General features: G+C 42.4%; 1 protein-coding gene across 1 annotated transcript in view; it reads left to right on the top strand.

Annotated features, from left to right (window-relative positions):
* LOC122805771 (synaptonemal complex protein 1-like) overlaps positions 1 to 25,763 on the top strand; it is a 5,909,626-nt gene that overhangs the window by 428,462 nt on the left and 5,455,401 nt on the right. Inside the window, exons 2-3 of the mRNA XM_044076039.1 lie at positions 6,912 to 7,006; positions 7,119 to 7,303. Coding sequence (XP_043931974.1) covers positions 6,912 to 7,006; positions 7,119 to 7,303 — 280 coding nt within the window. The remainder of the gene's footprint in view (positions 1 to 6,911; positions 7,007 to 7,118; positions 7,304 to 25,763) is intronic.

The raw sequence follows: 25,763 nt of genomic DNA, 5'->3' as shown, positions 1-25,763 counted from the left end.
TTCAGAATAGGCGGGTCTTTTATTGAATTTTACTTGAATTTTATTGGGTGAGTTGTTTTTTTAAATGGAGTATTGTTTGCATGTGTAATTTTGTCTGAGGAAGGGAGTAGTCCCGAAAGCGCTTACCACTTTTATTGACTCTGTTTGTACTGAATAAACATTTTAATAAGGAGCAGCAGTGTCCAGCAACGTTCTTTGTTACATTTTAAACCTAGTAATTACTTCTCTTTCAAGATGATACAAATACTTCTAGCTCTAGACATTAAACTAAGAGAGAACACATGAAGTTGTTCTATCTCGCCATTCATTCTTACTGATGGGTTCGGAGTCGGCCTACTACAAAGCTCGAGGTCTTCAAATAGCTCAAGGCCAAGTCCCTATCCCATGATGCACTTAGAGTTACCCCAGATCTAGTTTGCCGCTGCAACAGATCGGAGGTTCTCACTAGCTCGGGCCAGTAAAACCTTATTTTTTAAAATAATTCTTACTTATATTGATAACTAGATAGTTTTACATAGTTTTATAAAGCTCTTGTAGCTTATTAGTGTATTTAGCTATGTTGTATTTCCCTTTCCCTGGTGTGCTTTAAATTTCTTGTTGGCATCTTGTTTTTAGGCCTAGTTTAAAGAGTTTCTTACTACTTAGTGTGTTTATTCAGTGACCTTTTGTCACAGCTTATAAAAAACTTTAGATAAGGTTTATTTAATTAGAGTGTATTTAAAATATTTAAATAAGGTTTAGTGTTTGTTTTATAGCAGCTATCTTTTTCTTACAGTATAGTCTGCTTAGCATTTAGAATTGTGTACTTTAGAGAGTTTTTCTGTTACTTTAATATTTAGATAATTATTTGTGTATGTGTATGTCTAGCCTGAATTTTCTAAAAGGCTTTTGATTGTTGGTTACTGTTAAAATTTTTTTTTATAGTTGACAGTAACTTTCTGTTTGATACAATAATGGCTGACTAAGATAAGCATCCCAAGTCAGGCTTTAAAAAGTGCCCTAAATGTGGCCAAAAAATGTCTGTAACTGACAGCCATGTCAATTGTGTGTATTGTTTAGGAGCTTTGCATTTACTGGATTGCTGCTCCATATGCCATTCTTTCTCCTCCAGAGTCCTACAGGAGAGAAAGAGGAAGTTGATAGGCAGAGGCTTGTTGAAACCCTCTTTCCAAGAAGCTTTGAGCGACCAAGATGGATCCAGTAAGTCCTCAAAGTCTTCTAAGACAAAAAAAAAAAAAAAGAAAAGAAATTGACTCCAGCTCCACAGGCATCGGACCTGGCAGTCTTATCTTTTTGGAGCTAGTCCTCAGTTCTGGAACCGATGTACAAAATTCCTAAGTCTCCTTTATTATAATTGGTACCACCTTTGGTCCATTCATCTCAGTCCTTTATTAGCCTTTCTGATTTGGATGTGGATCACATGGTGCAGAAGCTGTTACAGGCACTGGCCTTTGCAAAGATTTTATCGGCTCCAACCCAGTTGGCTTTGGAGCCGAAGACCCTTATACCAGCTACAACTTTTCCTCCTCCAAGGCATACTGGTCCTTCTGAGCCGGAGGAGTCGGACTTATTGATTGTGTAGCCTTCGGAGCCGATGCCTGCTCCAGTGTCTTCTGCTTCATTCATTCTGATGTCTTCGGTGTAGATTGAGGACTCTAGGAGCCGACACTCTCTGGTCTGGTCCGGGGAGGATTGTTGGACCAACTTGTCTGTTCTGACTCTGCCTGTCAGGGCTTCGGCTCAGATGAGCTCGGATTCTACCTCTGGATCGGTGCCCAATGTCCTGGTGCTGGGGTATCGACAGTTTCCTCAGATCCATCGGTTCCCTTGCATAAGAGCAGGGCTGCCTTTGATGCCATGAGGAGAGTTATGTCTCCTAAGACATCCTCGACCTCAGGTCCGGCTTCTTCCTTCCCTAAAGCGCCTGTGTCTGCTTCTGCTTCACAGATCCTGGCCAAGTGTAGAGACCCAGAGCCTCAGGAAGCCCCATTGGGTGGCCCTTGCTCTTCTGAGACCTCACTAGAATCTCCCACTGATGAGGTTTCCAGGAAGAGAGTTTGTAAGAGGAAACATCTAGACTCCCCTCGGGAGTTCCTAACATCTGATACTAACTTGGATGACTCAGAAGGGTCCCCACCGTCCCCCTCTGAGGATATCTCATTTGCTGAGATACTTGAAATCCTTAGGCAGAGGGTTGACTGGCAGTCCACAAACCCTACTGAAGATGAGTCTGTTCTCCTGAAGGCTTTCGGGTCTCAACCCTCCACCTCTTGGGAGTCTCCACCCTTCGATGAGCTTATGCAGCTGGTCTCATGAAGGGTGTGGGAGTCTCTGGATACTATGGAGCCTGACCCTAAGAGGCCTAATATGTTCATATCTGCCCCCCAGGGTAAATCCTTCTTGACCAAAGGTGTGCCAGTTGATGCCATGATGGTGGCGGTGGCAGCCACCAAAAAGGAAATGTCAGAAACTTCCTCTTCTATCCATCCTCCTAACAGAGACTCTAGGATCATGGATAGATATGGGAAGCGCATGTTTAGTTCAGCAATCTTTGCACTCTGTTCGCTTAACTACTTAACCCATTTCATGAGTCTACAGAGAGATCTCCTTAAAGAGCTGGGAGATGCTCTTCAGGGTACAGTAGCTGCAGGGGTTACAGATAAAGTTGCCTCCCAGCTTGCTACCCTCAGCTCCATTGTTAACTCGTCCATGCGCCTCATTTTATATGCAGCTGATGGAACGAGCAGGGCAGTGGGTACAGGAGTTGCTCTTAGGAAGCACTCCTGGATGTGCTTGTGTTCATTTCATGGAGCCCCTCAAATCATCCTTTGTGAATACCCCTTTTGATGGCTCGTTTCTTTTCGGGCCCAAAGGTAAGAAAACTTTGACCAGGTGTGAGCAGGAGGGAGTTAGTTTTTCCACCCCTACCAGACCCTACCCCAAGGGTCAAAAGGGAGGAAAAATGTGGCTCCGAAAAGCCCATGGAGGCCTTTCAGGGCACACATGGTGAACCCCCCCCCTCCAGGGACAGAGGAGGTGGCAATAATGGAAGACGCCACCCTTGTGGCAGAGGGGGTCCGCAAAACCATGGTGACAGAGATCACTTCTTTGAGAAGCCCTCTTTGTACCCAGATGCCTGGCTCAAAATAAATGACAACTGGGTGCAAAGTATAATTTCCAGAGGATACTTCATTCCATTCACCATACCCCCTCCACTGACAGGAAAAATCCCGGAGGTTCCACACAGTTACAGGGAACAAGCAACAGTAGAGGTCCAAACGTTGCTAAAAGAGTCATCCATCCAGTCCCAGCAGACAAGACAGGATCCGGAACTTACTCAAGATTCTTTCTAGTTCCAAAAAAGACAGGAGACTGGAGACCTATATTGGACCTCAGCAGGCTAAACAAGTCTGTCAAGAAAGAGAAGTTTCGGATGGTCAAGCTTCAGTCGATACTTCCTTTCTTATGGAGAGAAAATTGGATGTGCTCGATAGATCTCCAGGATACGTACTACCATATAAAAATGGCCAGACCATCCAGGGATTATCTCCGATTCCGGCTGGGAGCCAAACATTACCAGTTTTGAGCCCTGCCCTTTCATCTTACTACAGCCCCCAGAGTGTTCACCAAATGTATGGCAGTGGTCATGGCTCACCTGAGATGTTTAGGATTCCAGGTGTTTCCATATCTAGACGATTGTCTTCTCACTGCCACCACCAGGCATCAACTCATTCAAGCCAGGGACTCCACTCTGCAGTCTGCTGGGCATTACAGTAAACTCAGAAAAATCTGCTTTGTTGCCATCGCAGCATATCGTCTTTATCGGAGCAGAACTGGACACCACCACCACCACAATAAAACTTCCAATAGAAAGAGTCATTACTATATCATCAGGTCCACATTCTAATATCCAAAAACAAAGCTCCAGCATCAGAAGTTCTAAAATTGTTAGGTATGATGGCAGCAGCAATTCTGGCCATACCACTGGGACACAAGCACATGCGGATACTGCAATGGCTGTTGTTTACTCAATGGTCTTACCAAGATCTTCCCATGTCTCACCTGATGATCACAAACTCCTGCAAAAAGGATCTTCAGTGGTGTTTGACCTCACTTCATGTCACAATAGGACGTCCCTTTGTTTTACTCCCACCAGCGGCCACAGTGACCACGGATGCTTCCCTGATAGGGTGGGGGGGGGGGCATTTTCAGGGAAAGACAGCCTAAAGCACATGGACCAATCAAGAGACACACCTGCATATCAATGTCTTAGAGATGTGAGCAGTACTTTTGGCTTTGTAGTACTTTCAGGACTCTCTTCCTGTGGGCACTGTTGCGATTCAGGCAGACAACATGTCAGTGGTCTGGTACTTGAACAAACAAGGAGGAGCCAGGTCCTATCCCCTTTGTCGTGAGGCCCTAAGCGTATGGCAGTGGGCTATATCCACCCAGCGTTTTCCGTTAGCAACGCACATCCCGGGGAAATCCAGCGTGATAGCAGACAAGCTGAGCAGAGCAATGCTGTTGCCTCACGAGTGGTCCCTCAAGAAAGAAATAGCAGACAGGATATTCCGCAAGTGGGGCCAGCCTTCCTGCGACCTTTTTGCCAGTCACATGAACACAAAATGCAGAAGCTACTTTGCCCTGATTCCCCCTCTGGGAGAAACCCCAGGGGACGCACTTGTTCACAATTGGCCCCTGGGTCTCCTCTATGCAGTCCCACCAATCCCGTTGATACCCAAGGTATTACAGAAAACAAAAGCCCTGGGAAAGACCATTTCTCTAATAGCTCCTCATTTTTCTCGTCAGATTTGGTTCCCCTTACTTCAACTTCATCTTTTTGAGGACCCCTGGATCCTGGACCCAGTTCCGGACCTTCTGACGCATTTGTCGGGGGAACTTTATCCGTCTCTAAAGCTGACAATTTGGCTGCTCCAATTCCCATCATAGCCAGCTTCCATAACCTTTCCAATGAGATGAAGCAAATTCTCTTATCCTCTCATAAATCCTCTACGAGGAAGTTATACCTTAGCAAATGGAAAAAAATTTCTATATGGGCCTCTAAAAACAAAATTGATCCTTACCAAGCCCCTGTGGCTTCTACACTAGAATTCTTGACCATGATTTTCAATAAAGAAGCTGCAGCTGCAACAGTCCGTGTTCAGCTTGCTGCCATTTCTAACTTTCATTTTGGATTTGAAGGAATGAATATAATGTGACACAAACTATCCAAAGCTTTTCTCAAAGGGACCTTTCACGTCAGACCACCTGTGAAATCTCCCAATTCTCCATGGAATCTAAATGTTATGCTTTCCCGCATTATTCTTCCTCCATTTGAACCAGCTACCTCGTGACCTCAAATTTTTGTCATGGAAAACTATCTTTTTAGTGGCTGTTACTTTTCCCGGCAGTGTGTCAGAGCTTCAAGCCTTGTCCATTAAACCTCCTTACTTGATTTTCCATGCTGACAGTCTCACTTTGAACAAACCCCTCTTTTTTGCGTAAGGTTTGCACTGAAATCAGTCTTAACCAAATTATTGATTTGCCACTTTTCTTCCCCAGTCACACCAACAATCTAGAATACATGCTGAACAAACTTGATGTTCACAGACAGCTCAGATTTTGTTTGGCTAGATCAATTTCAGGAAATCAGATCAGCTTTTTGTTTCCTTTTCAGACTCCAGGAAAGGTATGCCAGTGGCTAAAACATCTCTGTCTAAATGGTTATCTGATTGTATCACTGTTGCTTATTCAGCGGTCAATATGCCCTTACAGCATAAAATTAAAGCTCACTTAACCAGAGCAGTTTTTACATCTTCTGCTTTTTCTGCCAGACTTCCTATTGATAACATTTGTGCAGCAGCCACTTGGTCAAAACCTCATACCTTTATCACTCATTACAAAGTTGACAGGACCGCCAGGGACAAGGCCTCCTTTGGTTCCACCGTCCTGACAAATATACTCCTATGAGCCACCCGAGATATATGGTGTTTGGGATGCTACCTATCAGTAAGAATGAATGGCGAGATAGAACAACTTCACATAAAGAAGTTATGTACTTACTGTAATGTTCCATGTGAGTTGTTCATCTCGCCTTCATTCTTACGTCCCTCCCTCCTACCCCCTCCTGGGCTTTTAGAAGACCGAGATGCTGGATCCATCTTGGTTGCTCTCAACCCTTCTATACCTTCTTTGGGAGTGATAGAATGACATATGTTATTGTTATACGCCGCAAACAATATCTGAGGTAACTCTAAGTGCATCATGGGATAGGGACTTGGCCTAAAGCTATTTGAAGACTTTGAGCTTTGTAGTAGGCCGACTTGTAGCCGAGGGATCGGCTCTGAACCCATCAGTAAGAATGAAGGCCAGATGAACAACTCACATGGAACATTATGGTAAGTACATAACTTCTTTTTTATAGCATAATCTTAAAGCAATCTAATTTCAACTTATTTTCTGTTCTAAGGCAGCAGGGCATGGTGTGGTTACATTTTAGCTCAGTACATAACATACAGTTCTTTATAAATCATATCAGTATTTGCAAATGACATAGAATTATTTACAAAATTGCAGATAGCTGGGCTGTCAGTATTTCCCTATATCACATCTTATTTCCCATTTTCATCAATTTATTTTCCTTGACACTTATTTTAATATCCTTTTTTTGTTTGGGGGGGGGTGTATTCCTTTTGATTAAATGAATGGCTGCATATTTTTTTGGTTAGAGTCAAACTCGGCTAAAACCCAACCTTCTTTGGTTTGTTAATCCCCACCATAAGTGACACGCTTTGCTCTTGTTTTCTTTTTGACCTTCCTGTTTTCCTTCCATTATTTGAATTTTAATGTAGATCATATATATCTGAACTGGGGTTATTAGTTACATTTTGTTTTTATCTTTTTCTACCTAGGTTATCACACTGAACAATTGAAAGAATCCCGTGAAAAGCATCAGAAATTAGTATTTGAGCTGGAGGAGTCAAACATTTCTTTACAGAAAACAAAAGTACGAGAAATACAAATTTTGCTTGTAAAGCAAACTTCAGTATGTTTTGGGTGTTATGAGCATCCTCTTTTTATACACAGTATTGTGTGTACATAAATTTATCTTTATTTAGGCTGTTCAAGAAAATATTGAGAAGGAATTACAGATGGCGCAGAATATGCTGGCTGAAGTCACTGGACAGAAAGAATTAAATGCTGAAGAACTAAAAGCAGTAAAAGCAAGTCATTTACTCGAAACTACAGACCTTCAAGCAAGAGTTGGGACTTTAGAAGCATCTTTAATGGCAGAACAGCAAAGGTATATGCTTTTGGTTGCATACCTAGGTGTTGCAAGAGATTTGTACGAGATCATCATTTTGATGACTTTCCTGTTTATATATCAGTCTTGAACTCATTTGAACCATTTAGGAAACAGTACAATTGTTAGTGGATCAAGTCAGTGTGTCATTGTTTGTATCAGTATTTACCGTATTCATATCTAAAAAGGTATTTATATGATAATGAGTCATAGCATAGGAATTTATGATCAGAGCTCTGAACATGCATTACGTTTCAGAAATGGATGTTAGGAAACTAACCTTGAGAGTGAAGAGGTGAAATTTTTGGTTTCTTTTTCAACAACATACATTGAATAGTTGAGATCAGAGAGTTGCACATGATCCTTTTGCAGCGAATGGGGACTTTTAGTTGCCCATGTAAGAGTGACATTGTTATTTAAAAAAGAAAAGGCTCTCTGGCAGTGCTAGATGTGTAACAGTTTTTGAAGCTGTTGATGTTTAATTCTGACTGCCACTTGTGTGGCACCATAAAGTATACTTCTACTTTTAAAACTAATAATGGCTGTTCTTTGATGATTGCTTATGTGTAGCAATAGACTTTTCAGTTTCTTTTCTAACAGCAAAGCTCATACATAAGACTTTGGTTATAACAAGCTTGTTATAGCTTTCATAGTTACCTGGATATAACAAATTTATTATTCTCAAATTTTTTTTTTTTTAATTTAATATGTGCACTTCACATGTTGCATTTAAGATTATTCACTTTCTGTTCCTTTTTCATCCGGTCAGGTTTTTTCAGCTATCCCATTCTTTCCTGTAAGAATCATCACTAATTTCCTTCCTACTTTGGAATGTGCCAGATAGGGGTAGAAGATACGTGTAGATATCCAAGATCATTGTGTGCCTCTTTCAATTTCTATTCTTCCTGTCCAGCCAATCCAGTTAATGGATCTTCAAGTTGTTTGTCAGATTGTAGATGGTAGAATTAGTGCTCCAGCCTTGAATTTCTTTCTTTAATTTGTTTCCTTCCTGTAATGCTCCTGTGAGTGAAGCTATCACAGATCTCACTTGTCAGCTAAGTGAAAAGATGTGTTCTCAGTATGCAACCTAAGTGCTCCACCCTTTTATTAAAATTTTAAATTTGTGCTTACATCAGTCTGTATGTGTTTGTCTACATTTCTAGATAGATAGTGCTCCTTTTTTTTTGCCTATAAAATTCTCTTCTTTGTACCATAGGCGTTTAGCCTACTAACACATTCTAGTTTCTTTAAAAAAATACATACACATACACATATGTATATAAGTATAAGTATGGATCTACTTCACATAATCAAATTTTCACTTACCTGAAACTTACAAGGGCGAGATGACTTCACCAAAAACTTACTTTGACGAACACTTGGATCACCGCAGTTTTACTCTGGGAAAGGAACCACTTCACCACCAAGCCAAAATACACAAACTGAAGCAAATCAAACCACCCAAGTGGGGGGATGTGCCCTCACCCCCCCCCCCAACTTAATATACCAAGTCCGAGATCATGATACAGTGGGGAGGAGGGCAAAGATCACAATGGTGGCCAAGTGTTTCCTTTCCCCAGAGTAAAATTCCGGTGATCTGGGTGTTCATGAAAGTAAGTTTTCAGCAAAGTCATCTTGTCCTTTTAAGTTTCGGGCAAGTGAAAATTCGATCATGTAAAGGGGATTGATAAGTAAACAATATATATATATATATATATATATATATATATATATATATATATATATATATATAATGTGTTTATTGTCACAGTTTTGAAGCCTGTAATCCTGAGACCATAATATAGAAAGACCAGAATGTTGAGGACCACAATATCAAACTTCCAAACTTCTAGACACCCCCCCGGACAGAGTTTATGTTAGCACTCATTCCTGGGTCCTCACCTCTTCAGGACCCATATTAGCACTCATTCATGGATTCATAGTGGTCATAGGTTTTGGTTTTCAAGGTTTTTAGACATTGTCTTCAGCATTTTGATCTTTCACTGGTAAAGGAAGCTTCTTTATTTGGAATAACAAAGACACAAGCGCTTTCACGTAGGTATACTACGCTTCTTCAGGTGTAATAAAACAACAATAAATGCAACCTTTTATACAAAAGATTCTTGGCGCTCAAACTAACTAATTAAAACACTAATTGAATAATTACTGACAAACAATCTATCCCTGCATATCCTGATTTAAAGAAGCAATACTAGAAAGATAAATGTATAAATGTATAAAAGTATAAAAAACACATTCACGACATTTAAAAAGACATATAAAGATCTATTTCAAGGCAAAACTGCCTTGAACTAACTATACCAGTGACTATCTCCGTGTGGTGACTCCAGTGGATCTTGTGTTTCATAGCCTTTTCGTTTTTTTCCAAGGGGAGTCTTTATTTTCCTGCTACAGTTTTTGGACTTTCATTTTGATCTTTCAGTATTATGATTTCAGCATTATAGGTTTCAAGACTGTGCTTCAAGGTTATGATAGGAAACTAACTCTCTCTCTCTGTATTTATATATATATATATATATATATATATATATATATATATAGGTCCCCTACACTAGACCGACACACCACAAAGCCGACGCCCAGAAGACTGACGGCACAGATGATCGACAAGGTGAAATCCTGACAGCTGAAACACCGACATGGGCAAAGTGTGAGCGCGACTCGGTAAGTGTGCGATAGTGAGGGATTTAGGGTTAGGGTGTGGACAGGTAAGTGTGCAATAGTGAGAGATTTAGGGTTAGGGTGCGGGAAAGGTGAGTGTGTGGTAGTGTCGGACTTAGGGTTAGGGTGCGGGAAAGGTGAATGTGCGATAGTGTCGGACTTAGGGTTAGGGTGCGGGAAAGGTGAGTGTGTGGTAGTGTCGGACTTAGGGTTAGGGTGTGGGAAAGGTGAGTGTGCGGTAGTGTCGGACTTAGGGTTAGGGTGCAGGTAGGGTAAGTGTGCGGTAGTGTCGGACCTTAGGGTTAGGGTTTTGGTTAAGGTTAGTGCATATATAGTCGTGTGTAATGTGTAGTTTACATTTTGTGTGTCGGTGTTATGGTGTTCGGTTTTGTGAGTTTTCGGTATTGTGTGTTGTCGGTCTTTTGGTGTCGGTGTTTGGGTGTTGGTTTTGTGGTGTCTGTGTAGTGTAGGGGATCCATATGCACACACACACACACACACACATATATATATATATATATATATATATATATATATATATATGTGTGTGTGTGTGTGTGTGTGTGCATTGCTTGCTCAACTAACAAAACATTGAATGCAAACTAACCAAGTGCAACTGGTGAAAACTACAACATGTCAAAAAAAGGCAGAAAAAAATGTATTTTAAAACATAATCCTATTCATTCAGTCAATCCGATCAACTGCATGGATCCATGAGTTGTTGATTGCATCTGATCTGGCAGAATTAGTTCTCTTCACCCTCAAGCCCTTTTGAGAAATCTTCCTTCAGGAGACACTCCAGGTGCAGTTAGCCATCGCAAGACCCCTATACAAATTATAGTTAACTACCAGTCCTCAAATCTGACTCAAGATGCCCAAACTGCCTATCTAGACCTCTACGAATCTATCAAGATTCAACCCTTTAACATGATCCTGGGTGATTTTAACTACCCAAACATAGACTGGAAGAACTACTCATGCCAGAACACAAATGCCCAGAGATTCCTCGATTTTGTCAATACAAATGCTTTTGAGCAGCTTGTTGATACCCCCCACAAAAGGTGGTAATATCTTGGACTTGGTATTAACCAACATGAGTAACCACTGAAGCATCCCTGCAGTATCATCCTCCCAGGTAAGATCCAACTATGTCTGAAGTCAACATCTTCCCCGTCCCCCCTCTAGCTAGGGTCAAACAAAAAAACTTCTCCAAAGCTGACTACAGTCTCCTGAGGGATGGTATAAACAGCTTCACAGCCCCCTCTCCCTCTCTAGGAACTGGCACCAGTATCCAAAACTATACCAAATTACGATGCAAACATTTATATAGATGCATGGAGTCAAGAATACCTGACAGGACTAAATCATCCCCTGTAAGGAAGAGTAAACCTGTCTTGTGGACATCTACAATAAATAAACTCTATAACAAAAGAAAAAAATTGCTGTCCAGGACCAAGAAGGAGCAGGTGCCCAATTGGAAGCAATCTCTCCTTAGCCTAAACAAGCAAATAAGAGCACTAGTGAAGTCCTCCAAAGCAAACTTCAAGTCCAAATTTGCCACAGCTACTAGAGACAATCATAAGGCCTTCTTCACATGTGTCTGTAATCTCAAAGGTAGCACCCAGATCTGTTCAGAACTGGTGGTCAAGGACTCCACATATACAAATGCTGTAGATATAGCAAACTTGCTGGCTGACAGATTCAACAAAAATTTCACCCCTCTGTCCCCCCATCAGTAAATCAGGACATTCCCAGTACCTGCCCCCTTTCCCCTTATATCTAGGGATCAGGTCATCACCGCTCTCTCAATGGCAAAAAATACAGGCTCCATGGGACCCGATAACATCCCAGGCAGCATCCTACATTAATTCAGGCAGGAACTTGCAGCACCATTAGGTGCCCTATTCAACCAAAGCCTGAGTACTGGCTTTGTCCCAGCTGAGTGGAGGACAGCCACTGTTATCCCTTTACACAAAGATGGAGTATCCACTGATCTGGGAAATTATAGACCCATCAGCCTAACTAGCCTGATTTGCAATGCCATGGAACGGATTATCATGGACATCATTAACAAGGACATTGGCAGCCTCCATACATTCAATCCCACACAGTTTGGCTTCGTCAAGGGGAGGGTATGTCTGATAAATTTAGTTGACTTTTTTGAGACAGTCAACAAAGCCATGGACGAGGGGAAGACCGTCCACACCACCTACCTTGACCTGGCCAAAGCCTTTGACACTATTCCTCACTCGAGCATAGTAGATAAACACTCTCAACTAGGCATCAATCAGTATGTTACCAGATGGGTAGCTAACTGGCTCAGTGATAGAACCCACCTAGTCAAAATAGGGAAAACCACCTCAAGGAGTAGACCCGTATCGAGTGACGTACCCCAGGGTTCGGTCTTGGGGCCTCAGTTATTTGGGATATACTTTTCTGTGGTGCAGGCCAAAATCAGTGGACTATGGCTGACCAAGTTTGCAGATGACTGCAAGCTGGGCGCTGTCATAAATTCCCCTAGTGACGTGGACATCCTCCAAGAGGGTCTCACCCAAACAAATGACTGGTGAAAGAAACATTGCCTCAAGCTGAATACAAAAAAAATGCTTCATCATCCCATCTGGGGAAAATGACTTCCCCACAAATTATCACATTAATAACAATATCCTAAGCATGCAGTCAGCCGTGAGGGATTTGGACACCCAGATTGATAGCAACCTGACTTTTGACCACCATGTTGCTTCCATTGTACAGAAAGCTTTCTAAGGGTATCTCATCCAGGGACAAGGAGCTCATAACATCCCTGTAGTCTTCCCTTATAAGGCCCATTATTGAGTACAATGCCCCATTCAGCATGCACCTCACAAAGCACATGTAACAGCTAGAGAGACCACAGAGGTTACTCACCAGGAGAATCCGGGGCCTCAAAAATATACCATACACAGGCTTAAAGCCCTATCCCTCTACTCTTTCATACAGACTCCTCAGAGGTGACCTCTGTCTGGCATACAAGGCAATCTCGAGCCCTGCCTTGATGGGACTGCTGCACATCCACAAGTCAAGCTCACTTGAGTAACCCGCACGCATGGCCTCAACCTGGTCTGTGGCATCAGTAGGACTTGTTGGCGGGACAGATTTGTGTCCCAGAGACTCCCCCATGTGCGGAATAGACTCCCTCTCCACGTCAAGTAGAGTACCGCTTTACCCCTTTTTAAGCGCAATCTGTATAACTGGATGGGAAATAGAAAATACATCCCTGGGATTCCACCCATGTCCCTGCTGCACAGGGGCATCGGTTGCTAATTTGTCTATACATGGGCTAAATTGGCTAGGCTTATAAGGGCCTCAGGGCCAGTAGCCTAGTAACATCCTATGATCCTTCCTGTTATGCACCTGTTTTCCTAGTTAGGCCAAATCTCGTTTTGCCACTTTTGTGACCAGCAGCACCAGCAGCATGATCTGAAGCAGATAAGTGCTCCACGTCTTTAGATTAGTATTTACCTAGTTTAATTTTTGGTCAGAGTTGTTTTTTTTAGCTAGACTATATCATTGACTTCACCCTAGTACAGTTGTTTGACTCTTACTGTAATTTTTCAGTCAAATTATGTGCTTAACCCCTTTCTTCAGCATTCATTGCCATTCTCCTTCCCTGTAGGTATTTGTATTAGATGTTTGTGTGTGCTGTTATCTTTTTATAGCTAGGGTATTAGTTCTTATGTATTGTTAAAAGTTTTGGTGTGCGCTGTTAACCTTCTTACAAACACAGTTTTACAGTTTTATTAGATATATAGTGTTTTCTGATAGTATACGGTATATATTGTTTTTTTCCCCACCTCTTGAAGTGCACTTAATCTGCGTTTTGTTGTTTAGAGTGTGTTAACAGTTGATTATGGAAAAGCAGACTAGTTTTAAAAAAAAAGTGCCAAGTCTGGGCGTAAGATCCCACCTCAGGACTTCCATGATTTGTATGTTGTTTGCTTAAGAGTTCCACATCTGCCTGTTTCCTGCATCATTTTCAGCTTGATCATGGAACAAACTTTTGGCCCCATGGTCGGTCCTTCCAGCCTCAAAAAGAAAAGGTTAAGCAACCAGTCTTTGCCACCACATCAGGTTAACAGTTTTGCTCTGTCACAGGTGGATGACTCTGCTGTGTCCATTAGTTGAACGTCAGACCACTCACCTTTTCCCTGGAAATGCTCAGTGGGCAAGGGACATCAGCTCTTGTCAGTCTTGTGAAGTGAAACAGGGAAGACTTCCATTTTTAGTTAGAATGCTGTGTCCATCCCTTCGGAGGCTGCTGCTGCTACTATTAATGTCACTGTTGACCCCATGTTTCCTGTAAAAAAGAAACAGAAAAGTAAACATGAGTATAATCCTTCTCAGATTTCCTTAGATGGGAGTAGTTTACTGGGTTTATCACAGGATTTAATTCAGGCTATTTATCCTTTTTATAAGGTTGTCTGTGATAAAATAAAGAGGGATTCTCTCTTCCTTAAGAGATTCAAGATTCTGAGTTGGACAGGAAGATGAAGGGACAGATACAAGGTTGTCTTCTCAGTTTTCTGATTGAGCCTCTGGAGAGGTGAGCTCAATTTCTGATTCTTCCTATGCGACTTCCTCTGAGACTATTTCCACAATATGCCAATTTCAATTGGAGAACACTGAGGTTTCTTAGTCCCTCAGAAAATATTATGAGCTAGCACAGAAGAATTTCCAGAACCTACACCCATTCCTCTAGTTCTGTCAGCTTAGGAGGATGTGTATGTCACTGCGTGCAGTTTTCCTGATGGTTAGACTGCTGCTCCTAAAAAGGCAGATAGAATGTATAAAGTTCTTCAGTCTTTCAAGTTTTTATACACTCATCCCAAACCTGACTCAGCAGCTATAGTTAAACTTAGCCATACTGCTGGTAAACATCTGGTTAATTCCATTCCTTACTCTTTTTATCAAGAATGGGAAGATTAAGTATGGGGGGGGGGGGTATATGCTTCTGCAATTTTTATTTTCAGAATTTTGAATTGTCAGGCTCATATGTTAAAATTTATTTTGACTAATTTTGCAAGTATGAGGAATGTTTTGTCTGCAGTTTCTTCTTGTGAGGAAAAATCTGCTTTAAATATTTTTTTCTTTTATCTTACAGGACACACTTGATACTTCTGCCAGGGCTATGACCATTGGTAATATTTTGAGGAGTATGGTCTGGCTTTATTCTCATAACTTCTCAGATGATATGAAAAATGAGATTTTAAATTCTCATTTTGATAGAGATTTGGTTTTCAGCCCTCTGCTGCAGAGAGTATCAAAAAGTGTGATGAAATGGGCTAAGTTAATACAAGGAATCTGTAAGATTTTTCATTCATCCTTCTGCAAAAATTTTAAGGGCTTCTATAACCCTTCATCTAGTTTTAGCAAAAAAAAAAAAAAAAAACAGGTTCACTAAAATGCAGGTAAATAGAAATTGAAGAAGACATAAAAAGGGAGTTCCAAAAAGAATACAGGAACCTCCCCCAACCAAGGACATTCCAACAAGCGCGAATGAGTATTCAGAAGAGTCTGTGACTTGGGTTGCCAGATTTCCGACCAGGTAGGGACAAAGTGAAGACTAAAAAAAAGGTCTTCCACAGCAAGTGAAGACTTAAAAAAAAAAAAAAAAAAAAAAAAAAAAAAAAGGTCTTCCACTCTTAAACAAAGTAGCTCTTTGTTTATTTTTTTTTTTTTTTTATTGGCCCAGGCCAATCAAAAATAAACACAGAGCTACTTCTGTTTAATGCAAAACATCGCAGTTCCACATTAAACAGAAGTAGCTCTGTTTTGCGGTTTTTTGATTGGCCCATTATATGATATCACGGGCCAATCAAAATCGCTAAACACAACTACTTCTCTTTAATGCGGAACTGTGATGTTCGTATTAAACACAAACTCCATGTTTAGCGATTTTGATTGGCCCGTATATCTGAGCCAATCAAAAAAAAAAAACAAAGTGGAGGCTGCCCGGGATTTAAACCGGCAGTGCTGGACTCGGGATCAGGCTGCTGATCTCCGGACAGTCCCGCCCGAATAGGGATGTCTGGCAACCCTGCTGTGACTCCATCCCACCTTGGCCCCTTTTTTCATCCAGAAAGTCTGAATCTCCATTTTTATTATTGGCAACAGTTAGTTTGAAATGAATGAGTTTTTTAGAACATTCATCAAAGGTTACAGATGGAGGAAATCCCACCTTTCCAGGGGGGGTTAATTCCTCACCCACCAGACCAGACTCCTTTTATTTCTCCCTGTTCTTCAACACATGCTTTCTCAGGGAGTGATAGAACCAGTTCCTCTCTTCCAGGTTAGGGAGGGCTTTTATTCAAGGATGATTTTTATATCAAAGAAAGAAAATGGTACCAATTTTAGATCTTTTTTTATTAAACATGTTTGTGATAGTGCCTAAGTTTGAAATGCTGTGTTAGAAATGAATTACATGTATGTATCTGCTATGGTTGGAGCTGTACTGGTCAAGTGACAAATCTTTTTGCACCTTTCATAATAAAATTTAGAATTCACTGAAGGTCTGATAAGTGTTTTTTTATGTAGTAAATACACTGTATAGTGAGCAGCAAAATATAATAAAAATAGCAGCATACAGTAGCGATATAATCATATATTACTGAAACCATCTCAAATGACAGAGCTTGAGTACTGAAACAAACTGAAGCTTTCATCACAGAAGATTGTAAACTGAATATTCAGACTTCTGTAACTCTGAAAACTGAATTAAACTGTCCTTTTGTAACTGTGAACTTATAACTGTTCTTTTCTCTGCAATGGCAGAACCAAGACAAACTACAGTGTTTTCTGTAGTTTCTGCAACTCGGAACTTCTGGACACCTGCACTTCATGAACTGACTTCTATCTTGAAATCTCTCTTAATACAAAAATGTTGTAAATTTCCTACCCATAACATGCCTCCTTAACCTTTCATTTGATGATGTCTGTTTTTGCCCAGTTCAACAGCTGGGTTATCGGATCTGACCTTGGCAATTTATTTGGAAGCTGTGGATCCAGGGCTGGGACTCTTCACCTACCCACAATTCCCTCTGTTCACAAAATAATCCAGATCTGGTTTACCACTTCTGTTGGAAGGACATGGGCTAGGAGACCTCTGATCTTATTTGTGCAGATAGGTGATATTTTTCTTGGTGTTGCTACTAATTTTGTTTATCTGGGTGTTTTTTTCCCCCATATAGATTTGCACCTTTTCCTTAAATCACTTCAGAAAAAAGAATTCTCAGGAGACATTCTCCTGTCTTTCTACTCACCTCTGTACAGCTGGCTTTCCTTTTCTTTTTTAGGATCACCTTTAGCTAAAGGGGTGAACAAAATTTTCTACAGCTAAGGAGTGTTTCTGTATATAGGTGTGATTGCTTAATTGTTTTCATCTTTTCAACTGTTTAAGCTTTACCTGTTGTAGATTTTGTTATAACAGACAAGGTTAAATTCCTCAAAAAGTGCTTGGCTTGCGAACACAAAAGTCCCCTACGGGACCCACACTCCTTATGTGTATACTTCATAGGTGTTGCACACACAGACTCAGACTGTGAGGCATGTGTCTTGTTTGGTTCTTGAACATTACAGGGCCTCAGGGACAAATAAGTCCTTAAGGGCCGTCTTCCTTCCCAAATGGGAATGTTGGCTCCTTCTGAGACTCTTGAGTCTTTTCCCCCATCTAAGAAAATTGAGAAAATTAGACCCCTGAAGCAGAAAAAGAGGGAGAAACCTAAAGAAAAGAAGAATGAATTGGATAAAAAAATCTAGAAAATGCACTTTAGATCCAGCATCACTTTGGATCCTGCTCCAAAGACTCCATAGCATTGAATCCAGAAACTATTCAAATCCCTTTGCCAGTGCCTCTTGTATGCATTTCACTAGAGCCAGTGAGTCCTAGGTGGCAGTCCTCCTTTGTACAGGAGAGGCATTCCTCCCAGCCACCTTCAGTGGCTTCATCTTCAAGGTATATCCACTCCACAAGGGGCCTTAGAAAAAAGTGGATCTTGACAGGATGATGTAGAGGGTCTTCTCGATGCAGATTCAGCTGGAGTCCTTACTGTTCTGTCCCCTGTGGGTGCATCTAGTTCATTCCCATCCATCATTCCATTGATGACTCCTGTTCAAGTCTGACCATTGGATCTGAAATCTGGATCCGTGCCTCCCCAGAGCACATTTATCAGAGCCGAGAGTCCTTTTGAGTTTGACTATTACTGTTCCTTTACTCATTCAAGTTCAATCCTGTCGGATTTGGATGAGTTTCGAGGCCAAGCCTTGAGGGGCCAAATTGACTCTGAGGTTATCAGAGCCATCTCTCTCTGTCTGTCAATGCTTAGGGTGCTCAGTAGTGTGGCTACATTGTCAGCCTCATAGCTGGGGCAGATACTAGATCCTATATCCTGCTCAACTGGGACAGTCAACCTCTTTTAGCCTTAGGGCTGTTCACCACTCGAGTTACCATTCTGATTCTGCACTCTCCAAAGAAGCCCAGGTGCAGCACCTTCTTTGGAAACAGATGTGTAAAGGGAGATATTTGAACTCCTCACTGGAGTCATTCACATTAGACACAGACTTAGATGATGGAGAAAGATACCATTGACCCCTCTAGAAGATGTCACCTTCTGTGATATTCTGGAACTGATGAAAGAGCGAAAGATTTGGTCCACTAATACACCCTCTGCTGAGGAGTCTGTGTTCCTTGAGGGTTTTGGGACAGGCTCTTCTACTTCTTGTGTGGTGCCACCTGCTTATGTCCTCACAGACATGGTGGTTCAGCAGGTGTGGAAGGAGCCTGATGTGGTGAAGCCAAGCCTAAAGAAACCCAACAAGATTTTGGTCCCCCAAAGGACAGAATGCATTAAAGAAGGATCCCCCAGTAGATGGCATGGTTGTTGTGGCACCCACTAAGAAAGAGTTCTCAGAAGAGAATATATCTGTCCATCCCCATAACAGAGAATCAAGGGCATTGCACAGGTTTGGGAAATGAATGTATGGGTCAGCAACTTTTGCACTTAGAGAGCTGAACTCCCTTACTCATATGATATATTTCCTAAGGGACCTGACCAAGGAGATTACCATGTCCCTGTCAGGTAACTTTTTAGTGGACATCCAGAAAACTGTGGAGTCCCAGTTGTCTGCCCTACAATCAGTATCCAACATATCCATGCATCTGCTTTCCAGTGCAGCTGATGGTGCAACTAGAGTAACAGGCACCAGCACAGCCATCCGCCATCACTCTTTGATGTGATTATGTGACTTTTAGAAGGTTTCAAGTCATCCTTCCTTAATGCCCCTTGTGACGGTTCTACACTCTTCAAACCAAAGGTTAAGGTGATTCACACCAGGTTTGAACAAGATAGTAGAATCCTGTCTGCTGCTGGGATCCACTTCACTGTCCTTCAAAGAGCATTTGCTAGGAAACCGAAGGGAGAAAGAAAATATAGTTCAGAGTTCTTCAGAGGACCCTGTCAGTTCAATGGTTTCTGTTATCAAATCCATTACATGATAAAATACACTTGACAACCATCTGCAGGACACATATTAGTTAGTGGTTGAACTCCCCAGTGGTTTTGGATGGTTGAATATTGTCCCTATCACCTCCTATGGCTAACCACAGACACCACTGTACTGGGGTGGGGAGACATTTCATAGGGAAGACGGTCCAAGATTCATGGTCACTTACAGAGGACAGTCTTCGCATCAGTATCTTGGAGATGAAGACAGTCCTCCTTGCGTTGCAGCCTTTCAGAACTCCCTTCCCAGAGGTGAGATTTCTGTCCAGATAGAGAACATGGCAGTAGTCTGGTACATCAACAAGCAAAGGTCGAACCTGCTCATACAACTTTGTTGGGAAGCCATTACAGTGTAGTAGTGGACAATTTCTTCCCATCAATTTCTTGTAGTAATGCACATTCCAGGGAAGTCCAGTGGTCTGTTAGACAGTTGAGCAGGTCCATTTTTCTGCCTCACAAGTGGTCCCTTAATCAGACAGTGGCAACACAAATCTTCATTCACTGGGGCCAGCGTTACTGTGATCTTTTTGCTTCATACCTAAACAAGTGCAGCAGTTACTTTGCCCTGATCTCTCCACAGTGTCAGTCATTGAGGGATGCTCTAGTTCACAACTGACCCCCCCGGGTCTTCTGTATGCATTTCCCCTCATATCAATGATATTGAAATTTATTCACAAGGCCAAAATAATTCTTATTGCTCCCTTTTGGCACCAGAAAATTTGGTTCCTCTTCCCCTAGCCTCATCTAGTACATCCTCTCTGGATGCTGGACTCCCATTCATATCTCCTAAGTCACCCATCTGGACAGTCTCACCCAGATCTAAAGTCCTTGAAACTAGCTGCATGGTTTCTCCAGTTCTAATGATGTCCAGAGATGCAAGGCTGCCCACTTCAGTACTTCACAAAAGCCAAATACTTGGCAAGTGGAAAAGGTTTACTAAATGGTCATCTTCTTAAGGGAATTGATCCCTTTTCATCTCCTTTTCCATCTATCTTAGATTTTTTGTCAGATCTCTTCGAAAAAGGCTCCAGTTTTTCACAGTCAAGGTTCAGTTAGCAGCCATTTCCAGTTTCTACATCGGACACAATCAATCTGCAGTTGATTGACTAAAGATTTCAAAGGTCTTTCTAAAGGGAACTTTTCTGTTGAGGCTTCCAGTAAGGGATCCAGATGTTCGTGTTTCACTGTTGCAGTCCTAACAAATGGGTTATCTGGCTCCCAGTAGCTCTCAGTCAGCCAGAATTCCAAAGGTAAGTAAAAATGTCATCGGTTGTAAAGGATGTCAGGGCGTCTGATACAAAAGGCCTTAACCATGACATTCCCAAGTGTAAGCTCTGTGCCTCCTTTAATCCACGTATTATCCATCGTCGGGCTAAGATCTTGGCTAGGCATTTTGGAGTCATTGGTATGGCATCTGCCGGTCTTCAGGCTTCGGATGTTCTGAAGAAACGTAAGGAGAAGGACCACAACCGGCCTCAGAAAGCTAAGTCCTCGGATGAGGTTAAGTTGGTCGTCGGTCAGGTGGTAGCCAGTGAGACTCCTTTGCAGTCCCTGCAGTCCGCTGATGTACAACCGCAGGCCTTGATTGAGTCCGAATCCGTTAGGCCTTCAGCCTCAATTTTGCCTTCCGACCTGTCGCCAGTCGCCTCTTCAGTTGGAGCCAGAGCCGGTAAGCTGACTCCAGTGTCTGAGGCCTACGTTTTGTGTTATGACAGCAAACTTCTTCCTTCTACCTCTGCTACAACTTCAGCAGTTGCCAGGCCTCCCGAATCCTTCAGGCTTGCAGGCAAATCTTCCATTCGTAAGCCTGGAAAAGGCATGCTCCAGCTTCTTCTTGTTCCCCTCAATCCCAAATGGTTAAAATGGCTAATGATTTGTTGACTCTTATTAGGGGTTCTCAGCCTCCTCCTCCTAAAAGGAGTAGGGATGTTTCCCCTGAACCTTTGTCCTGCACAGGTTCTGATTCTTCCAGCATTTCAGCTGATGAAGAGGAATTTTTCTCAGGCTTTTTCTCCTTTTGAGGATTCAAATGCAAAGGAGTCCATCCCTTTGGCCTCTCCTCCAGAGGATTTCTCTTTTGGTGATACTTTAAATACCCTCAGAGAACATTTTAAATGTGAAAGTCAGGATTATCCCCAATCCAAGAAACGGATTAGGGAGTTTTTGGATTTACCTCAGCATAGGCCTCTTGCTTTTTTCAGGCAGAACAAAATTCAGATTTACCCATACTTGGACTACTGTCTGATTCAAGCAAGTTCTCAAGAATAGCTATTAAAGGATCTGGAATTCGTAAAGACTCTTCTCGCTTCCCTGGGTTACACTCTTAATGTGGAAAAATCGAAAATGGTACCATCCAAGGGGATAACATTCCTGGATGCAAGTCTGAACACAACCGCCCAGATGATACATCTCACCCAAGAGAAGCAAACAACTCTTTCAGTTTACTTCAAGGACTTGGCAAGCCTGTCTCAGTTCCCTGCAAGCTCTGGGATTCATGGCATCTTGTATTCTCATGATTACATATGCAAGGCTGCATATGAGGAAATTGCAATGGTACCTCAAGAACATTTGTTGTCAACACTCAGAGGACCTGGATATGATGATTCCTCTGCTTCCATCTCTGCAGACGGAGTTTCTGTGGTGGGCAACAGCCTGTCTACAACACAAAGGCATGCCTTTTTGGACACCTCTTGCCACTCAAGTTCTGACTACAGACACATCGGACTAAGCCAGGGTAGCACACCTGGATGGCACATGCATACAGGGACGTTGGAACGCCCAGCAGATGCACCTGCACATAAATCTAAAAAGAGTTGATTGCAGTTCAGCAGGCCTTACTGGCTTTCAAGCATCTTCTTTCTCCAGGGACCCTGCTTGTCAGGACAGACAACACTTCGGTCATGTGGTACTTCAACAAGCAGGGAGGGACTCATGCTTACCCCCTGTGCAGGCAAAGCGTGGATCTTTGGTCCATGGCAGCATCCCTGGACCTGCATCTTCTAGCTCAATTTCTTCCAGGAAGGCTCGGTGTTTTGGCAGACCAGTTGAGCAGGCAAACCCTGGATCATCACGAGTGGCAGCTGAACAGAGCAGTCTTTTACAGCATCATTCAACGTTGGGGCACTCCTCAGGTGGATCTTTTCTCCTCCCCAGACAACCATCTGCTACCTCTCTTTTGCACCAGACAGCAGCACAGCAGAGCCTAGAAAGTGGATGCTCTGTCCTTCCCTTGGACGTTGCTATCAGTGTACGCCTTCCCTCCTCTTCCTCTTCTTCCCAGAGTATTAGTGAAGATCAGGGACGAACGTCCAAGGACTATTCTCATAGCTCCAGATTGGCCCAGACAGCATTGGTATCCGCTGCTTTGCAGTCTCTCTCATCTTCCTCCTTGGCATCTTCCTGTGAAGCCAGATCTTTTGGTTCAGGAAAGGGGAAACATTCTACATCCTCATCTTCAGTCTCCCCATTTGGCAGCATGGCTCATTGTTATGACTCCTTCCCTTTCTTCCTCCCTTTCCCAACAGGTGGTTGACGTGCTGAGGGAGGCCAGGAGGCCTTGCACTAGGAAATCCTATGCTGGCAAATGGGAAAGGTTCTCTCAATGGATGTTGGCTAGAGGGGAGTCTGCTTCTCAACCTACCCTTCCTCTGATCGTGGAATTACCTGGCTGATTTGCTTCAGGGTGGTCTTTCTTCTTCCTCTATCAAGATCCATGCTTCAGCCATCTCTGCTCATTGTTCTCTTGAACAGCCCATTTTCTTTCATCTCCTGATGAAAATGTTTCTCAGAGGTGCTTGCAAACTAAATCCTCCCAGAAGAGCACCTACTCCAACCTGGGATCTTAATTTTGTTCTGGAGAAACTCACTCTTCCTCCTTTTTAGCTAGCTGCCTCTACAGATTTAAAGTTTCTCTCTTGGAAGACTACCTTCCTCTTGGCTATAACTTCAGCAAGGAGGGTTTCGGAGCTGCAAGCTTTGATGGCTGTGGTGCCTTTTCTTATTTTCCATGCAGATAGAGTCTGTCTGAGGACTAATCCCTCCTTTATGCCTAAGGTGGTTTCCAGCCTGACTCTTAATCAGTCCATGCACCTTCCTACCTTCTTTCCTAATCCTCGCAATAGAGGTGAAAGGATTATACATTCTCTTGATGTGCACAGACAGCTCAGGTTTTACCTGGACAGGACTAAGGACCTTCTGAAATCAGCACAGTTATTGGTCAGTTTTGCCCCTGGAGCCCAGGGCAAGGCTATTTCTAAGCAGATGGATTGCACACTGCATTACTTTTTGTTGTTATTTTCATGGCAAAGCTCCGCCTCAAGGGGTTAGGACCCACTCTACTAGGGCGGCTTCCACTTCGGCAGCCTTTCTAAAGGGTGTCCCTATTAAAGACATTTTGGAGGCTACCACATGGTCTCCTGTTCATACTTTCACAAAGCATTATAATTTGCCTCTGTTTTCCAGAGCCAGGGCAGAGTTTGCCACTGTGGGTGTTGCAGGACATTATCTCCAACCCTTGATGCTGTTGGTTCCTCCCCTCTTTTTTCTCTGGGCTTTGGTAATCAACCCATTTGTTAGGACTGCAACAGTGAAACACAATGAACATAGTGCAGTTGTGCACACTTACCATAAATGTAGATGTTCGAGTGTATTCACGGTTGCAGTCCTGGATTCCCTCCCTCCTTCCCCCTTTTTGTGGTCCTCTCCTATTCTTTTTTCCTGAGGTGCAGGCTTAATTTCTTGTTTGTCAAATTGGTTTTTGATTTAAGCCTTACTTTCTGTGGGCTCCTGACTGTTATGGCAAGAAAGACTGAGGAAGTGACGTCAGCTGCTTCCTTTTGTATCGGATACCCTGATGTCCTGTACAACCGACGGCAACCGATGGCATTTTTTACTTACCTTTGGTATTCTGGCTGACTGAGGGTTACCAGGAGCCGGATAACCTATTTGTTAGGACTGCAACAGTGAATACACTCGAACATCTACATTTATGGTAAGTGTACACAACTGTACTTTCCTCCATGGGACATCACAATTATGCTGCAGCCTTAACTCTTTTGAACCTGCAGTCACAGTGGATTTAAAATATCTTCTTGGAAAAACATTTTTCTGCTGGCTGTTGCTTCTCTAAAGAGGATCTCTGAATTGCAAGCATTGTTCTGCAAACACCCATATATGATCTTCCATAAGGATAGGGAGTCTGAAAACAAATCCCAATTTCTTCCCAAAGTTTGCATCCAAATTGAACCTTAAGCAGACTGTGATGTCCCTCCTCTGGGCCAGTAATCAAGGAGCCTCAATCGTCACCACTGACATTGGTGGGGAACAATCACTTAGAACAAAAATAGATATACACAGTACTTTCAGATGCAGCTGTCTGCACCAAGCACAGTTTCCCTTAAGAGCACACAGGGAGCACACGCTAGTCTTAGGGCTGGGTTTTCCTTTTCAGGCCCCAAATAAGGCTCCTCTTTCTCACATCAGTGCTATGTGTCCCTGTTCCAAGTAGCTGACACATATACTCTTTGAGATTTGATTTTCACACACACACACACACACACACACACACACACACACACACACACACACACACACACACACCTGGGAAAGGCTGGCACAGATTTATGACTATAAGACTGTAAGGTAGATTTACTGCCACCAGTCTCCTACTTTAAGGCACTTACCAGGGGTACCCAATTACTCTTAGTAAAATCAATACTTACACAAATGGTAATGTTTGACGAAGCTGCAAGACTTTCTGGAGCAAGAAGCCACAGTGTCACCGAATAAATGCAATTGCTGTCAAGGGTTAAAATATTTTCTAAAGGTCAGCCACAATGAAAGGTATAGATATATTTAATAATAATAATAATAATAAAATAGAAAATGTGAAAATACTGACTGTTTACAATAAATACCAGAGTCTCAATTTACAGGAAATATATAAACACAGATGGAAAGATTCAGACAGATAGAGAAAAACAACATTTAACTAATTTCACTATATTTTTTCCTAACTGACTGAAGAAATACTCTTCCCTACTTACTAGAGCAAAGCAAGATGAAGTGGGTGAGTGTCTTTGTTGTCAGTTCCAATAACAGTGTGTGGAGTGTCTCTGTCAAATCTTTCAGTGGTATCTAAATACAACTTCAGTGCTGGCTACAGAATGGCATCACATCTGGTCACCTGATTCTGTGGTTCCCGCAATACTCCTCACTAGCAACTTGAGCCAGGATGTGGCACA

The sequence above is a fragment of the Protopterus annectens genome, chromosome 7.part0 (assembly GCF_019279795.1).
Source record: "Protopterus annectens isolate FY-2018-M chromosome 7.part0, PAN1.0, whole genome shotgun sequence".
NCBI classification, from domain to species: Eukaryota; Metazoa; Chordata; order Ceratodontiformes; family Protopteridae; genus Protopterus; species Protopterus annectens.
The sequence above is the reverse complement of the archived record's forward strand: the minus strand, read 5'-3'. Positions and strand labels throughout refer to the sequence as shown.